The sequence below is a fragment of the Zalophus californianus genome, chromosome 9 (genome assembly GCF_009762305.2).
Source record: "Zalophus californianus isolate mZalCal1 chromosome 9, mZalCal1.pri.v2, whole genome shotgun sequence".
Lineage (NCBI taxonomy): Eukaryota > Metazoa > Chordata > Mammalia > Carnivora > Otariidae > Zalophus > Zalophus californianus.
In genome coordinates, this window is record NC_045603.1 from 139,361,646 (window position 1) to 139,383,714 (window position 22,069).

At 50.9% G+C, this 22,069-nt stretch overlaps 1 protein-coding gene across 1 annotated transcript in view; it reads right to left on the reverse strand.

Moving 5' to 3' along the window:
- The window catches only part of GTPBP4 (GTP binding protein 4), a 29,817-nt gene that overhangs the window by 6,346 nt on the left and 1,402 nt on the right, over window positions 1-22,069 (reverse strand). The window contains exons 2-16 of the mRNA XM_027593414.2: window positions 18,431-18,601; window positions 15,784-15,887; window positions 15,563-15,699; window positions 13,610-13,710; window positions 11,465-11,557; window positions 10,511-10,702; window positions 10,364-10,429; window positions 8,395-8,484; window positions 7,542-7,652; window positions 5,726-5,803; window positions 5,400-5,451; window positions 4,902-5,002; window positions 3,620-3,817; window positions 2,465-2,530; window positions 394-537 (exon numbers count right to left, since the gene is read on the reverse strand). Coding sequence (XP_027449215.1) covers window positions 394-537; window positions 2,465-2,530; window positions 3,620-3,817; window positions 4,902-5,002; window positions 5,400-5,451; window positions 5,726-5,803; window positions 7,542-7,652; window positions 8,395-8,484; window positions 10,364-10,429; window positions 10,511-10,702; window positions 11,465-11,557; window positions 13,610-13,710; window positions 15,563-15,699; window positions 15,784-15,887; window positions 18,431-18,601 — 1,704 coding nt within the window. The remainder of the gene's footprint in view (window positions 1-393; window positions 538-2,464; window positions 2,531-3,619; window positions 3,818-4,901; window positions 5,003-5,399; window positions 5,452-5,725; window positions 5,804-7,541; window positions 7,653-8,394; window positions 8,485-10,363; window positions 10,430-10,510; window positions 10,703-11,464; window positions 11,558-13,609; window positions 13,711-15,562; window positions 15,700-15,783; window positions 15,888-18,430; window positions 18,602-22,069) is intronic.

Consider the following 22,069-nt stretch of genomic DNA (forward strand, 5'->3'; position numbering starts at 1 on the left):
AAATCCAGATTTCTAGAAGGAGATGGAAATCTCAGGCTTCCATCAAGTAAATGGTTTGCCAGTCTACAGACTTTCTCCTGTACCTGAACTTTCAAAATGCTGAAACTAACCATTTTTGTATTTAATAAAAAAGTTTCAATGAAAAAGACTGTATATATCCACTGTCTTTCCCAAAAGACTAACCACAACCGCTCCCTGCAGGGGCTCCAGCTCCAGGTTCTGAGCACAGCGCCCTAGGACACCATGCTTCCGTCCACCCACGAGAGGACACCGCTAGGACAAGGGTCCAGAATGCCGAGCTCGCCTCTCAGGGGGCACCAGCCCCACCTGTGGTCCCTACCCTCTGAACGACAGCTGCAGGGTGTGTCCTGAGCCCCTATCACAGAGACTAACCTTGACGTCCCGAAGGCCAGAGACATCCCGCGGAGTCCGAGAGCAGCTGCGGCTGTGGGCTACAGACGTGGGTGGGACAGAATCCTCCCGTTTCCTCTTCCTAGTAATGCTCCGGGACCTCCTGGCCTGGACTGCATAATGGGCCTGAAAAGCACGAATAGCAAATTCGGGGCTGGGGTCACACACACGAAATTATACTGACAAGGGGACAGGACACGCAAGAGTTTTGAAAGACATTACTGAAGGGCGCCTGGGTGGCTCAGTTGGTTAAGCGACTGCCTTTGGTTCAGGTCATGATCCTGGAGTCCTGGGATCGAGTCCTGCATCAGGCTCCCTGCTCAGCGAGGAGTCTGCTTCTCCCTCTGACCCTCCCCCCTCTCATGCTCTATCTCATTCTCTCTCTCTCAAATAAATAAATAAAATCGTTAAAAAAAAAAAAAGAAAGAAAGTCATTATTGAATACGCTAAAGCTCTTTTAACGTCACATTAGTTACTGGTCAAATATTCTTTTTCACTTAACACACTGCTTTACATTACAAATAGGATTTTTTTTTTAAGGTTTTATTTATTTGACAGAGAGAGACACAGTGAGAGAAGGAACACAAACAGGGGGAGTGGGAGAGGGAGAAGCAGGCTTCCCGCAGAGCAGGGAGCCCAAAGCAGGGCTCCATCCCAGGACCCTGGAATCGTGACCTGAGCCGAAAGCAGACGCTTAACCGTGTGAGCCACCCAGGTCCCCCTAAGCAGCCGACTCTTGATTTTGGCTCAGGTCATGATCTCAGGGTCCTGGGATCAAGCTCAGCATGGGGTTCTGCATTTGGTGGGGAGTCTGCTTCAGATTCTCTCTCTCTGCCCTTCTCCCCACTCACACACACTCTCTCTACAATAAATAAAAACTTAATATATATATATATATATGCTACAGCATAATTCAAGAAAAAAAAATCAGAATTTCAATAGTTATCTGAAATACCTTTTAATAGTTGGGCCCCCAGGAAAACAGTTCTGAACTATTTACAGCCCAAGCTCCTCTCATGTTGAGACTAAATATACCCTCATATACCTATGTGGTCACTAAACTGATGCTAAGATGCTACATGAAGATTTCAGTCACCAAAATCAAAGTTCAAGTTAAAAATTAAAAAAAATAAGTTTACGTTTTGTCCTCTGACATTCTATTCCAATTTTATTTTTCCCAGACACAAATTATTTCTACTTTATTGTATATTACTTACACATCACCTTATATTCTGAGTTGACAGCAAATGAATTTTTAATTTTATCTTACTAAGTTAGCCACCATACATTACATCACTAGTTTTTGACATACTGTTCATTGTTTGCATGACGGCAAATGAATTTTTAAACAACCACCCCAAGAAGCCTAGGATAAACTAAGACTCTTTTAGTCAAAAATTATCCTAAAAATGCTATACCACAATGGGAAATAAGCATGAAATACGAATACGGTTATAAATACATTTTAAAGAAAAAAAGAGAAGGATTAAAACCCTCTGTACAAAAAGCTGAACAAAAAGGTATAAACAGCATGTCAACCTAGATTATTTCTGTGTGCTGTAAAAACAGGTGATTTTTTTTTCCTTTCTTGTTTTTGGTATTTTTCATATTTTCCCTTAACCTGGAATGGAAAATGATGTAGGCACAAATGATAAAACACTGACAAAAAGAAAATAAAAAAAGAACAAAAACCCAAAAAACCCCAAACCCCACAAAGAAAAGCACACTGGGGCCACCCCACACTCAGGGCCACACGGAGTGTGCAAGGTGTCCCTCAAGTCTTCCTGCGTCAACAAGAACGGAGCCTGAAAACAGTCCCCGCACCATCAACAGGGGCCCTGGAGCCGAGTGCCCTGAGCCATCCCGAGGGGCCGCCGGACGGTGGCGGGAGAAGCACGTTCCACTCTTAGTCAGCACTTCCAAGCCGCTCCTCCACACACACTCCAAATTCTCCTTCCTTCTGTAACCAGCTCCGCCAGCCCCCGGGGTTTTTAAGAGCCTGGTGTCCTAAGACAGAGCTGTCCGTGTCCCAGGACCACGTCCACGCACTTACATTGTCTTTGTCATCCATGTCAACACCAAGACTGCGCATCTCATCCTCCAAGACTTTGCGCTGAACCTGAACACAGGAGAAAGGGATTTGAGCAAAATTACTTTGATGAATGTTTAGAAAAAAAAAATTCAAGGGAAAATGTGCCTTTTACAATGATGTACAGTACGTTTTTTCTAGGAATTAAATCTTTTAATGGAGCTCAGGTTCATATTTTTGGACAAGCATTAAAACCGTGGAAACCAGCATCTCCCAGGCAGTGGCCATGTGTAAGACGACCTACGCGTCATGTCCTCGGATTCTGCACGACTCTGCAGGGAAGTCTCTGCCTGAAGGGTCCCTGACACTGAGGTCACATGATGTGCCCCAAGATGCAAACTCCAGCCACAGCGTTCCTCCCAAACCCACTGAGCATCACAGGGGACACAGACAATGTCCAGTCTACCAAGAACCACTCATTTGCCATCTCATGAAAACAGTACTTCAGACACACTAAGGTCCACAGAGAGGCGTCTGGAACGTCAGTTTCCTTTCCTCTCCTGTCACATTTTAGCTGCCCTGCACGCCATCCTGTCTACCCCGTCCCGCGGTCTGAGGGTGCCCACAGGACCTGGCCTCACCTGCCGCCCTGATGAGCACACAGCAGGAGAGAAAACTACTACAAAGACGGGGCTGAGACCGGAAAGAATTCTATCATTTGACCAATCTGTGCCTAAAGTGTGACTCTCCCCATTCCACCCAGTCATAGGAGCCAAGAAATTGCCCGAGGATTTAAACTGGACTGGCTTAGGTTTCTGCAAAATTGCAGAAGAGGAGTCCTGACTCACAGAGAAATTAAAGAACAGGAACACGGTGACTAATGGCTTTTCTGCCACAAATCCCAAACCACAACCTTACTCTGTTCGACTGCAGAGGCTGACTCCAACAGTGCTGAACCTGGAAGTCACCGGGAAAGGGCACCATCAGCAGAATCCAGCAGACCAGAGCTAAACGCACCTCAAACGCCAGTATGTACCAACAAAACAGAGTATGTGCAATCCCACGGCCACAGCCACATTTTGGTTGAAATGTTGCATTTAGCAATGACTCTATGAGAAGCCGGCACCGCACAAGGCACCGCACAAGCCGGTCCTGGCGCTCTTGATACACAGAACTTGCCTTCTTAGCGGTCCGAGGCATCCTGGGGCCCTGTGTGTTCTTCTCCTTGGACTGCAGAATTTTCAGTTTCTTTTTTTCCCGAATTTGCTTCGCCAGCTGGCGGATCTCCCCCATCTCTTCGTCCTCACTGTCAGACTCGCTGTCATACTCCCCTGCTGCTGTCCTTAGCTCTTCCTCTTTTTCTAACTCTTCCAGTTTCTTAAAAAAGAATTGTCATTAAACGCAACAATGAAGAACTCTCAAGTGTAGCAATGTTCCTGTGGGAGCTCGGTTCCCCTCAGCCTTACAGGGGGCGATGAGCACCTGCGCACGGTCCCGCCCAGGAACGCCAGAGAGCTCACCTCCCAGCACTGAGCCTACACGCCCCATGAGCTGTCCTGTGCTGTTTCTTTCTCTTTACCAACAATTACTGAAGACGTCAAGGTGAAAGAGCCCAGGCCTCACTCACTCCCCAACACTCCCCCTACCCCACACACACGAGAGCACCTCCTGCAGAAACACTAGAAACGTATTGGTGTGAGCGGATATGGGATTACAACAGCCCCTTTATCTGTTCTAGGGCCACCCCAGACACAAATGCCACTGCTGGTTACACAGTTTATGGAAGACAAGCTACGGTCGCCTGGTTGGCTCAGTCGGCGGAGTGTGCGACTCCTGACTGCGGAATCCTGTGTTCAGGCCCCACGTCTGGCGTAGAGATTACTTAGAGGAGCCCATGAAGAGCTCCTGGGGCTGGCAGTGTGGGCCTCAGTGTGCGAATGGAGGGGCCTGCCCAGCAGAGCGGCCTGCACACTGAGAATGTAAATGAAGGGCAGCACTTGGGAAGGAGCAGGAAATGAGGGAGCATTGACAGGAACTACTCTGTATCTTTTCAGAAACCTTGACTGAGGAGAGAGGGGCGGGAGAGCAACTAATGGAGGACACAGGGTTTAAGGAAGGTTCTATTTTTTAAAGAGGAACCCACTAAGGAACAGCCAATAGGAGGAAGCCACCGCTAAGGAGAAAAGCTCCAGGAGACGAGAACAGGTCAGGTCGGAGGACAGGGAGCTCACGGCCCAGAGTCCACCTGCCCCACGAAGCAGTCCGTGGCTCAGAACAGAGAAGAAGGAGAGTCCTGGGGTCTCCAGGACCCTTGGTACAAGCAGGCTGCTGGTGAAGGGGTGGGGAGGCTCACGGTGTAGAAGGAATATGGGCAACAAGTCCAGGTAGGTCAACAGCTGTACCAGTACCTTCACAGTCACATAAGGAATAAAAATCACACAATTTAGCAAGAGACACAGACCTGCATGATGTCGGGATCAATATAATCAGCTACGTTATGGCCTTCCCAGATTTCAGGTATCTTATCGTGTTTCTCAGAGGAGTTCATCAGATCCCAGTACTCTAAAGTAGAAAAGAAAGGTTAGGTTTACTGTAGTTTTTTAATACCTTCAACCACATTTCTCCAGGAAAACAACAGAGCACTTGCACCGAACACCCCAGCAAAGAAACACATGCCCAAGGTCACACAGCGTCTCAGGACCTAGAGTGGGCCTAGAGTGGGAGGTGAAGGCAGGGGCAGGAGACCGTCAGCAGCAGCGGCCTGCACCAGCACCCAAGCACCACACCAGCTAAACACCACCCTCCTGAAGCCCCCGAAACCACCTGCAAGAAGCCTCAAGTCCATCCACACACAACCTCATCCCTAAGAAAGATTAAGGCGCAGCTTCAGGGTGCACAGGCACTGAAGCCCCCCACCCCACCCCCCCGGCAGCTTCCTGACCCGGACATCAGCCCTTACTCTGAAGGTCCAAAACATAATCATCTCCCAGCTCCACTTCAAGGTCTCGTTCCTGCAACAAAGGGGCAGAGCACTCCCATCAGCTCTCGATGGCCTTCCAGGTGCACAAGTGCTGAGCCCCTCCTCGCCCCCAGGAGACGACCTCTCCTCCAACCCGCCAGCCCATCCGTGTAACGCCCGTGCAGCCCAGCTCCCATGTCCCGGGGGCCCCACCACTCATGTCCACACTCGCGGAGCCTGACAGCACAGGCCTGGATGCCCTCAGCATCACGCCCCGTGCCCGCCCCAGGCACACGTGGCCTTCTGCACCGCTGAAGCAGACCTACCCGTTTCCTCCTGGGCTCCCCAATGTCCATTCTCTTCCTGCGTGCCACCACTCCCTCAGGGATGAAAGGGGGCCTCTCCTGAGGGGACACCACCGGAAAGAGTTCCATGAAATGCCTTTCTGAACGCAAAAGGAACATAAAAGCGAAAAACCATAGGCACGCTCCCCCTCTGCAAAGCCAGACCAATTCCAAACCAGCAGATGACTGTGTGGGGGCGCAGGGCCAGCTGGGCAAGGAAACAGAAAGACTCCATAGCTGATCCAAAGCTTATTTTTTTTAAAGATTTTATTTATTTATTTAACAGAGAGAGAGAGAGCACAAGCAGGGGGGAGGGCAGCAGGCAGAGGGAGAAGCAGACCCCCCTCTGAGCAGGGAGCCCGACGCAGGACTCCAAGATCATGACCTGAGCTGAAGGCAGACGCTTAACCAACTGAGCCACCCAGGTGTCCCTCCAAGGTTTATTTAGAAAAACTAAACAAGATTCTCGAGAAAAATTACAAACAAAAGAGCAACACAGAAGAAACAAAGCAGACAAAAGCAATCTAGACAGAAACCCAGTATACAGGAGAACTTAATGGAAAGATACAGGATTCGATCATCAGTTTTGAGATAAATGACAACATACGTGGGTAGCTGCCTACTTCCCAAGAACAAAACAAATGCAAGACTGAGCAAAAACTTCTGTTCAAAACAGGTAAAATTTAAAAAATGAAACCATTCAAATATAGAAAAAAAATAGTCTTAAGGAATATTTTTGGAATGAATGGTAGGTCTTCCTATGCATGACCAATAGCTGCAAAAAAAATCAGTATTAGTTAATAGCATATATGTAAAAAATTAAGTACTAAATAGCATATTAAAAATGTGTAATCTGAGGCTGAAAAAGGAAACCCAAGTCAAAAAGCCAACCAAAGAACTAAAATAACAACAAAAAAAAACCCTACAGAACATATGAGTCTGATTTCCTTTACAAAAAAATTATACATTAAATGAGTAAAAGATAAATCACCTGAAGAACAGCCCAATAAGCTCATGAAAAAAAGCTTGCCTGACAGGGCACCTGGCCGGCTCAGTCAGTGCAGCACGCGACTCTTGATCTCAGGATTCTGAGTTCAAGCCCCATGTGTACAGATTACATAAAAATAAAATCTTTAAGAATAAAAGAATGCTCGCATGCGCTATTCATGAAGAAAATTCCAGCAATGGGACACTCTGCATCAAAGATCCGGGAAATGCACAGCATGACCCAGGAAGGGTGTCTAGAGGACGCTGACCTTCTCAACACCCTACTATAAAATTCACTCATGTATACATCTGCAATTAAAAGCAAAGACTTATAGATAAAGATGTGCAACTGAGCACTGTAACAGCAAGAAAACCAACAACAAAAATTTTTTCTTAAAGACTGATTTACTTGAGAGAGAGCGCACAAGTGGGAGGAACAGGGAGAGAGAGAGAGAAAGAATCTCAGAACCCCGCTGAGTGCTGACCACCCCCCACCCGGCCCTGGGGCTCGATCCCACGACCCTGAGGATCAGGACCTGAGCTGAAACCAAGAGTTAGGTGCTTAAGTGACTGCACCACCCAGGTGCCTCAGCACAGAAAAAATGTTAAGGAATGTTGATTCTATAAAAGTACGCTTACACACCAGAAAGACATTACTAAGCGCCCCTGGTGGAGTGAGCAGCAGACGGTACCTCTGCACTTTATACGTCAGGACACACATCGTTTTTACTCTGCGTGAGTGCGCACAGCACCCATGAGCCCCGAGTGAGGCAGGTGCTGCCTCGCAGGCTCTTGGGAAGGCCAACCTCACCTTGTCGTCTCTCTTGTTCGGCACGGCCAGATGCAGCCTGTTCAGCACCTCGTTCACTTTATTTCCTTTCATTTTGGTTTCAACTCGATGAGCCAGGAGCCTGTCACAAGCCTGAGGTGAGGAAACAGGGCCAGACTCACAACACACCCCGCCTTCTGCTCTGGAGGCGGGGGCTGGGACAGGAACCAGAGCCCCCCGCTCACCAGCAGACTGTGTTCCAAAGCTTTGGACCCCACTACATGCTTTTCCTCAGGAGTCACAGTGGCTGGTGCTGTCCTGCGGATCACCCCTCGGGGCAGACTGCACATTCAGGCAGGAGCAGGCACCCTTCCCAGGCCAGCCCAGGCTGGGACAGCACCCCGAGGCAACACTCCACGGCCCTTCCACGCCTGCCCCCCGCCACAAGCAACCCTCGTGCTGTGTCCCCAGCCAGGTCCACGGCCCCCCTCGGACTCTGACTGGAGCACCAGAGCTGAGTCAACCACAGCATCAAACCTGCCTTTCTTTCTATTTCACATAAAAACAACGTAAGTGATCAGAATCGCATGTGAAACCTAATGGGAAATGTCTCTCTCCATGCTCCTTTTGCTCCTTCGGCTTCTGCACAAGGTCGTGACAGGTCAGGAAGGACAGCAGGCGGTGGGAAAAGCGAAGCCACCGTGCCAGAGTCAGAGTGTCCCCTCAAGACCCACTTCAACTGGACGGGTGGGGACCAGGCTCACTGTGGTGCACATGCTTTCCCGCCCGGCCGCCTCGAGGGCTCCCTACCCACGACACCTGCAGAGAACGCTTCCTTCCCCACAGTGGACTCCTCTGACCACAAAGGCGACAAAGGGATGGATGAAGCACTGACCTCTGTTTTCACTTGAATAACCCCTTCCTCCGTCAGGGTGCTAGTCTCAACCACAGGAAATCCTGCAGCCTGCAAATCTGCAAATATTTTCTGGGAAGACAAAAGAAAAACGAAAGGGCCATTATTTATTTCCACCTCCCCACGAACAATTCTTACTGTTCTTCACACGGGTTCCATAAATGCTAGTTAGCACGTCCACGGTTCGTTTCTAAATTCTTCTAAAGGACATTTCCCCCAAATGCTGATCTTTCCCTACATTCTTCTGCAATTAAATACCCATTACCGGGAAGATCAAACCAGACTACAGAAGCAAACCAGAGGCTTCCTGAAACATTCTTCTGTAAGACATCATCTTCTAAAAACATCCAGCAACATCAAGCTACAGAATTTTTTTAGTATGTTTTCAACGCTCTTTTTAAAGAAAACATTTGGCCTCTACAACCTAAGAGAATTCCTTACAAAACAACACGGAAACACATAAATCACTCCGATTTGGAAGCAGGGGCTTCGTTTGTGCACCTCATCACCAGCGCCCCCTCCTCCAGACACAGACGCCAACCCTGTGACGGGAAAGCTTGTCACAAACAAGGCCAGCACAATCACCTTGGGGTCCCACTTACCAGGGAGACTGCCCCCTCCCCCGCAAGAGCAGTAGTCTTGGGGACACCGTGGTCTGACTAGCCTCTGAGCTCACAGTGACCCCGTTCATCGCACATGAGACGGGCAACAAGCCAGAGCTCTGGGCACACGGCCACGCCATTGGGTTACCCCGGCAGCACCATCGCGATGGCATCCGCTGCCCACGTGCTTTCCAATTTTGTTCAATCCGCCTGTCGACGCTGCTAACGAAACACCCAGGGCTGCAGCTATTAGCACCAGCGAAGGCAGAACGGAGACCACATGCCCATCACAGCAGGCACACGGCAGGGCCTGGGCGCGCCTGACCTCGGAGCCTGAGCAGCTGGCTCAGCCTAACATCTGGGTTTCGAAGCTTTACCCTTGTCTCCCCTCCAGTGCAAGCGCCTAAAAACCGGGATCACTTAGTAGGGACCTGGGTCCTCTCCAACCCAAGTGAATTCTCTAATGTCCGTGTGTACCTAATTAGTAACTGAACGAACGTGCTGCAGTGCCCGATATCCAGCATGGCTGTTTAAAAAGCCCTCCCTCTTCGCAAGTATGACATGTCCAACTACTACAAGACAGAGGCGCTGGGAAGGGATGGCACGCCACCCCTTGGAGACCCTCCATGTTGAGCTGGTCAGTGACATGCACTCCAGGAGATGGGGCCACAGCGAGGTTATTCTTCAATAACCTTCTTCAAGGTTCTCCAAGCTCCAGGGTAACCCACCCCGGGTGGGGGGCGCCTCCCAAGCTTTGACCCTGCGGGCCTGGGTGTGCCCAAGAGTCTGAGAACCTCTGCGCCAGTGTAAACCTTCTCCAGGGCTGCAGGGTGAGCTGTGTGGAGAGTGAGGGCTAACCACCCGACCCGCCTCTAGAAAATACAGCGAACACTCTATACTCCCTGTCCTGGCAAGTTTACAGATGCTCCTCCTCCTTCACTCACTCACTCGACTCACTTCCCAAACTCATTTCCCCACAAGTCTGTGCAGCAGGTACATGACACCCCCGGAACCCTCCTCCCTACAGCCCTACTCTGCAGGTGCCGCTCAGTGCACCGGGGCTCCGAGGTCAAGGTGCTGTGTGTCCTCTAAGGCACCAAGGTTAAGACCTTCCGTGGGTTAAATGTGCCATCCTGCTGAACACACAGGTATTCCCACAGCCTTGAAGGCAGAGCAGAGGTCAGGAAAGGCCAGGTTTAGTCTGCCACCAATAAACCGCTGAGGATACTACCTCAACTTAGACTAAAAACATGGACTAGTATTGCTAAAATTCCTTCTAACCTCCGGTGGTATGAAATGAGATTTGGAATGAGTAGGTAAGAAATACTCAAAACATTAAGGTGACTTACCTGATCATCTTCAGAAAGCTCAGCTATCCTCTTCACGTCGCATTTGTTTGCTACAACTATAAGAGGCTGGAACAGGGAAGACAACTAATGAAATGACCATCCTCACGGTGCAAGTTATAAACCGAAAGTCCTGGCTCCCACTTGTACCTTGTTGATAAAGAGAGGTTTGATGTTCTGGAAGAGCTCCAGCTGCTCCTTCAGCCCGTGGCCACATTGCTCAGACAGGTCCATCACGTACAGAACCGCGGCGCGCAGGTGAGCCAGGGCTGTGATGGCCTGCATCTCAATGGTGTTCCGATCCTCCAAAGGGTGGTCCAAAATCCCCGGAGTGTCTACAACCTAACGGTCAGATGTGTTACTCGAGAGCACACATACCCACAAACCTCCTATCCAGCACATCCCGGAAGGGACTCAACACCCAAACCAGCCCTCAGAGAACCAGTACATAAAACGTAGATCTCCCAGCTGACCGTAACCAAATAGGCTTTAAATATGGAGACAGAATGGGGGATGAGTGGACCCCGCAGAGCTCACTGAAGAACTAGCCGATGACCTGGAGGAAAGGACTCCTCTTTCCCTTGTGATATATGCCAAACTGTGCCCAACGCGGTGCTTGAGCTCTGGAGCCAAACGTCAAGAGCCACACGCTCTACTGATTGAGCCAGCCAGGGGCCCTGACACAGCAGAACAGAAGAGCAACTGGGAAACTCTCCCATGTGTTAGGAACAACCTCACCGTTTATGAAAGGAAATTCTACTGTGGAAACTGCTCCATGCTTTTAAATGGCTAACGTCATCTGTAATGACATGGTCAGCAACACTACAAGGAGACTTGTTTCTCTGGAAGTACCACTGCTAACATAACACAGGCCACCCGCTGCCTCCCCCAGAACTGCCCTCAGGCAGCCCTCAGGCAGCCGGGGAGCTCAGGGGAGTTTTCTCTGCAGGGGCGTTCCTGGTGACCCTGAGAATCTCTCCCACCTCCTCGGAGTCTTTCCCTAAACACATTGGGAATTAGGGAGACACTCTAGTTCTTTAGCGATCCCCAAAATCAAACCCCGTTAACAACGAGAGCTCTATGCTTAAAGGTGGGAGCGCTCACCTGCCAACGCAGATACTTATAATCCATGTGCCCCACAAACAGAGACTTGGTCGTAAACGCATAGGGCTGGACATCCACATCGGCTCTCGTCACCTAAAACAAAACAATCATAACTCCAACAGTTACACAAGTTCCTTACCTTATTTCGTCTCAGAGGTCAGTGTGGCACCTACGGGTTATAGAGATGAATGATTTTGGCATTAAAACAAAACAAGACCGGCGCCTGGGTGGCTCAGTTGGTTAAGCGACTGCCTTCGGCTCAGGTCATGATCCTGGAGTCCCAGGATCGAGTCCCACATCAGGCTCCCTGCTCAGCGGGGAGTCTGCTTCTCCCTCTGACCCTCTTCCCTCTCATGCTCTCCATCTCTCATTCTCTCTCTCTCAAATAAATAAATAAAATCTTTAAAAAAAAAAAAAAAAAAACAAGACCAAACAAGGAGAGACCTGGCATGATTACACTGCTGAGGACAGAAGCTGCTGCTCTCTGACAGACAGATTCTCCATCTACTTCCTCCCACCACCGGGCCAGGGCAGCAACAGTCCCCGTCAGCTATTAGGGAGGTGGGGGGCCAGTACTTGGAGAGTGTCTGTCAGCTTCTGCTCTGATCCACCCCAGCCCCAACAAACTTGCTGTGCAGACAGAAACGCTCTGTACCTGCACGGCTGATATGGGGCCCACCAGCCACACATCTCCACCAACTCTCGACATGTGGTCAGTGCAACCGAGGGACTCAACTGTTTACTATTTCATTGTAAGGGATTAAGGGGCCACTGGCTCGCAAGCGTTCGAGCCATGAGCTCAGACACCGCAGAGCTTCAGCCTATCATGTCAGCACAACTTGGGGACAAAATAAAGACCTGCAAATAGGGTCAAAGTGGAAGGGTTCCTGGCAGCAACATTCACACCTATGTAACTGCTATTGTTTGGCACCTGAGCTCCTGTGGGTTATGAACTGATATTTTACGTTATTTATTTATGAACCGACCTTTTATTTTCTTTTAAAGATTTATTTATTTATTTTAGAAAGAGTGTGTGCACACAAGAGCACAAGTGGGGGGGGGCAGAGGAAGAGAGAAAGAGAATCTCAAGCAGACCCCACAGTGAACAGGAGCCTGACGCGGGGCTCAATCTCACAACCGAGATCATGACCTGAGCAGAAATCAAGAGTCAGACCCTTAACCAACTGAGCCACCTCAGCGCCCCTTTTTAAATGCTGTTTCTACTCTGTTCAGGTCCCTGAAGCTCAGCTAAGTTGTCTTGAAGGACCAAGTTACTAAATAGGGTCGAGTCCCAATTAATAAACTCACTCAAGTAAAGAGCAACTCAGCCACTCCCCACAACGTGGACCAAATACTTCATGTGAGAAGTGTCCCATCAAGCAAGGTGACACCCACGAAATACCTCACGAAGTCCAATTCAGCAAGTGCCACCTGTCAGTCGGCACTAGCTCTCCTGGTGCTACCGCTCCCAGACTAGGCTCTCTGTGTAACAAACCCAAACTTGAATGTCTCGAATCCCAAACAAACTTATGGAACACGTACCAGAAAACACAATGTTTTCCGTAACAGCAACATAAATGTGGATTCAGACAGATGCAATCCTCCCCTCGAGTAAAGGGCTGCATACACCGAGGGTAGTACTGACTCAAGGACTCACTGGCCGGCCATCCTCCAACCCACAGGGACAGGACACAGCAGCCCTTGGGCCTCAGGTCCTTGGTCACTTGTTAACGCCAGACACAGACTATCCTTATTTATTTTTATTTTTTTTATTTTATTTATTTATTTGAGAGAGAGACAGAACACAGAGGCAGAGTGAGAAGCAGGCTTCCCACGGAGCAGGGAGCCCGACGTGGGGCTCGCTCGACCCAGGACCCTGAGATCATGACCTGAGCCGAAGGCAGACGCTTAACTGAGTGACCCAGGCATCCCTAACCTTATTTTTTTTTTTAATTTTATGTATTTGGGGGGGGGGAGGGAGGGAGAGAGCACACGCACAAGCAGAGGGAGAGGCAGAGAGGGAGAAGCAGGGTCCCCGCTGAGCAGGGAGCCCGACGTGAGACTAGATCCCAGGCCCCTGGGATTATGACCTGAGCCGAGGCAAACGCTTCACTGACTGAACCACCCAAGCGTCCCCAAACTAACCTTATTGATGAAGCTGGACTTGCCAACATTCGGGTATCCACACAGGAGCAGGGTCCTGGTATTCGGATCAATAGTTGGCAGACGGGACAGATGCTGCCGCACTGTGAGAAGTTTACATTACATGTGCTTAATTTCATAAGAACAATGGAGAAAGTCAAACTTTACGATCTGCTTCACTTAGTGTACTCCTGGCCCATGGTTTTATTAACCCCATTCCAACATTTATAATGTGAGTTAACAGAAAAAATATGAATAGAAAAAGGATTAGCTGGAGACACACCACAGTACACAGAGTATTTCCCAAATCTGGTTGTCCCTCCCCAGAATCACATGTCTAAGTGCCCAGACCACTCTTACTAAGTGAGATGATATACAGAAAGCAATTCTGAAGCAAACATGCATGCCACCGATTCCTGCCTAGGCCTTGGGCTACTTCCATGCAAAGACCACCTGCGTCATCTGCAAGGCACCGCACCATCACTAGACTATCCTCAAGATCAAACCAAACAGGGGCGCCTGGGGGGCTCAGTCGTTAAGCATCTGCCTTCGGCTCGGGTCATGGTCCCAGGGTCCTGGGATCAAGCCCCACATCGGGCTCCCTGCTCAGCGGGAAGCGTGCTTCTCCCTCCCCCACTCCTCCTGCTTGTGTTCCCTCTTTTGCTGTGTCTCTCTCTGTCAAATAAATAATCTTTTTTGGTTTGTTTTTAACAAAGATTTTATTTATTTGACAGAGAAAGACACAGTGCAAGTGGGAACACTAGCAGGGAGAAGGAGCAGGGAGCCCGATGCGGGGCTCGATCCCAGGACCCTGGGATCATGACCCGAGCCGAAGGCAGATGCTTAATGACTGAGCCACCCAGGTGCCCCTAAATAAAGAAATCTTAAAAAAAAAAAAAGATCAAGGGCGCCTGGGTGGCTCAGTCGTTGAGCGTCTGCCTTCGGCTCAGGTCATGATCCCAGGGTCCTGGGATCGAGCCTCACATCGGGCTCCCTGCTCTGTGGGAAGCCTGCTTCTCCCTCTCCTACTCCCCCTGCTTGTGTTCCCTCTCTCACTGTGTCTCTCTCTGTCAAATAAATAAATAAAATCTTTAAAAAAAAAATTAATAAAAAAAAAAAAAAAGATCAAACAAAACAGATCCTTGGAAGCACTGTCAAAACAGTCAAGTTGGACAACTTGTTACAAATCATCTGCAAGATGAGGGGCGGGGGAAGAACAAAACACAGTGACTTAAAAACATCTGTATCATAAAAATATACATAAAAAGGCATGTAACTGTTTCATTAGAGATACTACACTAATTCAGCACTGTCCTCTTAAACAATCATGTAATGAAACTGGAGTAGCAATTTCATGCTAACACACACTGCAAAGCTTTCCTTTTTTAAAGATTTATTTATTTGAGACAGTATACATGCATACACCAGACTGGGGAAGGGCAGACGGAAAGAATCTCAAGCAGACTCCCCACTCAGCACAGAGCCCAACAGGGGCTTGATCTCACAACCGTGAGTCATGACCTGAGCTGAAACCAAAAGTCAGACGCTTAACTGACTGAGCCACCCAGGCGCCCCATATTGCAATTTTTTGCAAAAAAAAAAAAAAAATTTTTTTTTTAAATCTATGTCAATAGGTTAAAACTATGGGTCATTTTATTTTTTTACATATTTCCTTGGTATTTTCCTGTGATTTATAATGTATGTGCCTTATGTATGAAATACGAAAAACAAATTCTCTTAATAGTACTAATAATTTATAAGCATTTTAACTGCCAGCTGCTTTTTCAATAGTAACTAGCCTGTCAGAAATTCTCATAGGCTAGATGGGGAAAAGTAATTTGACCCTGTTAAGTCTAAAATAAAAAAAAAAAAAATTCCAAAAATGAGTTCTTGACAAGAATCAAGTATCGTAACAGCACACACTAAACAGTGCTCTTGCTTATGTATTATAGGTACCTTGCTCCAAATATTCCAAACTCTGCTTCTGTCTCCTGATGATCGTGCACATCCGCCCGAGGGCCGCGCGTTTCAGCTGCTTGCAGCGGTACAGAGAGTCTCCGTACTTCATGAGCCGCACGTAATCCTTAGCCACACTTAAAGAAATAAAAACAAATATATGAGATGTTTCTCACTTTGGACAGTAATTTGAAAGATACTGTATTAAGAAAATACCTTACTTGTCCACTAAGTTTTTGGCAATATTTATTTGTCCTAGAGCCAACTTGTAATGATCCTTGTCATAGAGAATGTTCATCAAATCAGCATAAAATGGATGGATGTCCTAAAACAGAAACAAATTGGTCTTTCGGCACAGGTTTCTCGTCCTGCTGTATCAACAATACTTGCAGGATAATTTCCTAGGGAAATACACCCCACCTTTCCTCTCCTCAGACCCCTGCATCTTCTCCCCAGCGCTCTCTCCCGACTGATGACTGCTTAGTTCTCTGAGGAAACATCTAAGTGAGCTCAGGGCTCACTTCCGTCTGCCCACCTGGCCTGGGCCCAACACTGTGCCCCCTTCACCCCATCCACAAACCCAGCCAACTCTCCATTTGTGCACCAGACTCCTCCCCCACTTCTCAAGACCTGAATCCAGGCCTGCAAACATGCCGTCACCACCCCCCCCAAATCTAAAAGTCTGCAAGCCCCTTGAACCCACAACCCTTCTACTCCTTTGTTACCCTCTTGGCAAACATCATGAAGAAAGCCTCTTTTCTTCCCTTACACCCAAGTTAGTCAGGACTGTCTCCACCAGTCCATCAAAACAGCTCATGAGATCAGCCCCTCCCCAAACTCCTTTCATCTTTGCAGAGTTCTGCATGGCAGACAGCTGGGCACTCACGCTTCCTGATGCTTTCTATTCAACTGGCCTCCGGGACCATCTCTGCTCTTGCAGGCTCATGCTCCCACCCAACACTCAACATTAGGGTTCCCGGGAGCACTTTTCTCTCCACACTCACGTCCTGGGTGACCTGGCATGGATCTAAGTGCACAGACATCTTCAGGTCAGACCGCTCATAAAGCTCCAGACCGCATGCACTTCTGTGTGATATCTCACCCACATTTTGATCAACGCATACAAACCTCCCCCCGTTCCCGCGTGGATGGATGGCCACTCCACTGTCCAAGGTGCTTTCGGGCCACACCTGCGCTGTGAGCAAACCCATTAGCTCTTCCTCCCCAGCACTCAACTCTTCACCACGGCCAGCTGCTTAACCCAGTGCACCAACCTTCCAGTGGCCTCCTACCCCACGGGCCGCTCATCCTCTACAAGCTAAGTCAAAGCTCGGCACGTCCCAGGCTCAACCTGGAAGGCTTAAGACAGAACTCAAGCCCTGCATGGCTCACCACCTCACTGCCCTCACGCCTCTGCTACAATCTCCCTGCTCTCCTTACTCATCTGACACACTGCAGATTTCCACACTTACCGTCCTTCCCTCACTAGACAAGCACAGGGCCTCTATGACTGCTGTGCTCCCGGGGCCTGAACAGAACTCGAGACACGTCAGTCATGCTGCGAATGCAGCTACCATAACCTCCTACTCTAAAATTCTTCTCAGACAGCTATCTCTAGTTTAAAAAATGCGGGAGGGAGGGGGCACCTGGGTGGCTCAGTCGGTTAAAAGCATCTGACTCTTGATTTCAGCTCAGGTCATGATCTCAGGGTTGTGGGATCAAGTTCCATATCCACACAGAGTGTGGAGCCTGCTTCAGATTCTCTCTCCCCCTCCCCAACCCCCTCAAAAAAAAAAAAGGAATAGAATGTTCACAAATTTAAACTTCTATTGTATAAAAAAATAGCAAGGATGAAGAAAGATGAATCTTCTTACAAAGAACTACAAAAATCTGGTACTAATTAGTTCACAGCATTGTTTGCTCAGATCAGGTGTTTTCGAATATCACACCAGTTTCCAATAATCTCATTCTTCTGTTTCCTTCCAGGTAATTTCTAGGGTACCCACCCTTTCCCCAGAAACTATTCATGAGTTCAACTAGCCTCTACTTAGCACCTGTAGCATGCCTGCCTGCTAGCAGAAATCTCTACTCTTAAGCACATCTGTAATTGTTTAAATGAACTACTGTCACCTTACATAACTCTTGTCACATAAAAGAACTTTTCTCCTCTGCCTTAACCTAGCTTTACAGACTGTTTTGGGACAGTGGCAAATTTAGGTTCTCACCCTGTATGGCTGCCCCACCCCACATCCTTCACCACCTCAAATCACCTTGCAGCTGTGGGACCCTACACAGCGACCTCATAAGCAGGGCCTGCTCTCGCTTTCTACAGCTTCATCAACAGCAAACTCGACTATGCTGTCAGCGAAGATTTCAACTGTTTTGACTCAATGCACAAATCACAGCTCCCCCACACAATTTCTTCTCACTGACCATCACTGGCTGATGAAGCGACAGGATCACAAACAGTGGTGGACCTCAGGCCACTGATGTAATCTGAGGCCACAGGAAAAGGAACCTTGGAAAGAGGAAGGAGAGGAAGCCCACGTAAGCTGGTGAGCTGCCAGATTCAGAGTGCACAGCTTTGAGAGAGCTTGGGTGGGCACCTGAGGCCTCGAAGTGACAGAGAAAGCCTGAAGAGACAGCTCTGGGCCCTCTGACGTGGGGTTTGGCAGGGGGAAAGGAAGAATACTAAGGAATCAAAAACCCCGCGCTCTGTTCCCAGCTTTGCCACTAACTCACGAAGTCTGACAAGTGAATCATTTTGTTTCCTTCCTTATTTGTCAGATAAGTACACAAACTGGCCAGAAATACCAATTATCTAATGGCTTACATTTACATTACTATCTATGTCCCCAAGTCACTTACATCCAATTTGGGGAAATCTGTTAGAATCTGTGAGAGTCTGTCATGGTAATTCTGTTGAGTAAATTTGACTTTCCTCATATAAAAATGTCTAATGCGATGGATTTGGTAATGTTTATGGATAACTGTTGGAGTCTTCCGTTGAGTCTTCGATAACGTCAGGTCAATAAAGTCCTGCAATTAAATAAAATAAGACACAGTACACCAAAAAAGTCTACTTTTCATCCACTTACCTGAAACCCTCTCAAAAGACTAACAAAGGTGCCACATGTTTTCAACTACAAACACTTCCAACTAATCTTCAATCTTTTATATTCAACTCTGATCATGTTCATAGTTTCTGGCCTTTAACACTTAGCAAATGGCTACCAAAATAAATTTTATCCCACACTTTCTTGATGTTACCTTAATTTCCAAACACCCAGGGCCCTCTGAAACTAATCAGGTAACTCAAACACAACTCAGAAAAAACATTAAAGAGAAAAAATCCTGCAATTTCAATTTGCAAATCTTTGACTTTGAAAGTATATAAAACAAGTACAACTAAAATCCACTGCTTATAATTTCCTAAGATGTGGAAAGTCACTGAGAATATAAACTCTTACTTGAACTGCCCAGTGGACGGGCGCCCACAACACTGTAACAGGAGGGACACAGACATCAAGCCTGGGGACCTGTACCCTCCCCCCATCTAAGGAATTCTATGAATCCTTAAGAGGCTCGTTCAAAAGCACCTGCTTCATAAAGTTTCTCCTGACCCCACCCCACCCCCGTCTTCTCTGGGGAGGATCCCAAGGTCTGCAGAAGGTCTCTAACCCAGAGGAAAGAACCCCAACGCCGGAGGGGAGGGCCCTGACCTCTGAGGAAGGACCCTAATGCCTGCGGACGGACCCCAACGCCGGAGGGGAGGACCCTGACCTCTGAGGAAGGGCCCTAATGCCTGCGGACGGACCCCAACGCCGGAGGGGAGGACCCTGACCTCTGAGGAAGGGCCCTAATGCCTGCGGACGGACCCCAACGCCGGAGGGGAGGACCCTAAGCTCTGAGGAAGGACCCTAATGCCTGCGGACGACCCCAACGCGGGAGGGGAGGACCCTAATGCCTGCGGACGGACCCTAATGCCTGCGGACGGACCCCAACGCCGGAGGGGAGGACCCTGACCTCTGAGGAAGGGCCCTAATGCCTGCGGACGGACCCCAACGCCGGAGGGGAGGACCCTAACCTCTGAGGAAGGACCCTAATGCCTGCGGACGGACCCCAACGCCGGAGGGGACGGACCCTAATGCCTGCGGACGGACCCCAACGCCGGAGGGGAGGACCCTGACCTCTGAGGAAGGGCCCTAATGCCTGCGGACGGACCCCAACGCCGGAGGGGAGGACCCTAATGCCTGCGGACGACCCCAACGCCGAAGGGGAGGACCCTAATGCCTGCGGACGGACCCCAACGCCGGAGGGGAGGACCCTAATGCCTGCGGACGGACCCCAACGCCGGAGGGGAGGGCCCTAACCTCTGAGGAAGGACCCTAATGCCTGCGGACGGACCCCAACGCCGGAGGGGAGGACCCTGACCTCTGAGGAAGGGCCCTAATGCCTGCGGACGGACCCCAACGCCGGAGGGGAGGACCCTGACCTCTGAGGAAGGGCCCTAATGCCTGCGGACGGACCCCAACGCCGGAGGGGAGGGCCCTAATGCCTGCGGACGACCCCAACGCGGGAGGGGAGGACCCTAATGCCTGCGGACGGACCCTAATGCCTGCGGACGGACCCCAACGCCGGAGGGGAGGACCCTGACCTCTGAGGAAGGGCCCTAATGCCTGCGGACGGACCCCAACGCCGGAGGGGAGGACCCTGACCTCTGAGGAAGGGCCCTAATGCCTGCGGACGGACCCCAACGCCGGAGGGGAGGGCCCTAATGCCTGCGGACGACCCCAACGCCGGAGGGGAGGGCCCTAATGCCTGCGGACGACCCCAACGCCGGAGGGGAGGACCCTAATGCCTGCGGACGACCCCAACGCCGGAGGGGAGGACCCTGACCTCTGAGGAAGGACCCTAATGCCTGCGGACGGACCCCAACGCCGGAGGGGAGGACCCTAATGCCTGCGGACGGACCCTAATGCCTGCGGACGGACCCCAACGCCGGAGGGGAGGGCCCTAATGCCTGCGGACGGACCCCAACGCCGGAGGGGAGGGCCCTAATGCCTGCGGACGGACCCCAACGCCGGAGGGGAGGGCCCTAACCTCTGAGGAAGGACCCTAATGCCTGCGGACGGACCCCAACGCCGGAGGGGAGGACCCTAATGCCTGCGGACGGACCCTAATGCCTGCGGACGGACCCCAACGCCGGAGGGGAGGGCCCTAATGCCTGCGGACGGACCCCAACGCCGGAGGGGAGGGCCCTAATGCCTGCGGACGACCCCAACGCCGGAGGGGAGGACCCTGACCTCTGAGGAAGGACCCTAATGCCTGCGGACGGACCCCAACGCCGGAGGGGAGGACCCTAATGCCTGCGGACGGACCCCAACGCCGGAGGGGAGGGCCCTAATGCCTGCGGACGACCCCAACGCCGGAGGGGAGGACCCTGACCTCTGAGGAAGGACCCTAATGCCTGCGGACGGACCCCAACGCCGGAGGGGAGGACCCTAATGCCTGCGGACGGACCCAAATGCCTGCGGACGGACCCCAACGCCGGAGGGGAGGGCCCTAATGCCTGCGGACGGACCCCAACGCCGGAGGGGAGGGCCCTAATGCCTGCGGACGACCCCAACGCCGGAGGGGAGGACCCTGACCTCTGAGGAAGGACCCTAATGCCTGCGGACGGACCCCAACGCCGGAGGGGAGGACCCTGACCTCTGAGGAAGGGCCCTAATGCCTGCGGACGGACCCCAACGCCGGAGGGGAGGACCCTAATGCCTGCGGACGACCCCAACGCCGAAGGGGAGGACCCTAATGCCTGCGGACGGACCCCAACGCCGGAGGGGAGGACCCTAATGCCTGCGGACGGACCCCAACGCCGGAGGGGAGGGCCCTAACCTCTGAGGAAGGACCCTAATGCCTGCGGACGGACCCCAACGCCGGAGGGGAGGACCCTGACCTCTGAGGAAGGGCCCTAATGCCTGCGGACGGACCCCAACGCCGGAGGGGAGGACCCTGACCTCTGAGGAAGGGCCCTAATGCCTGCGGACGGACCCCAACGCCGGAGGGGAGGGCCCTAATGCCTGCGGACGACCCCAACGCGGGAGGGGAGGACCCTAATGCCTGCGGACGGACCCTAATGCCTGCGGACGGACCCCAACGCCGGAGGGGAGGACCCTGACCTCTGAGGAAGGGCCCTAATGCCTGCGGACGGCCCCCCACGCCGGAGGGGAGGACCCTGACCTCTGAGGAAGGGCCCTAATGCCTGCGGACGGACCCCAACGCCGGAGGGGAGGGCCCTAATGCCTGCGGACGACCCCAACGCCGGAGGGGAGGGCCCTAATGCCTGCGGACGACCCCAACGCCGGAGGGGAGGACCCTAATGCCTGCGGACGACCCCAACGCCGGAGGGGAGGACCCTGACCTCTGAGGAAGGACCCTAATGCCTGCGGACGGACCCCAACGCCGGAGGGGAGGACCCTAATGCCTGCGGACGGACCCTAATGCCTG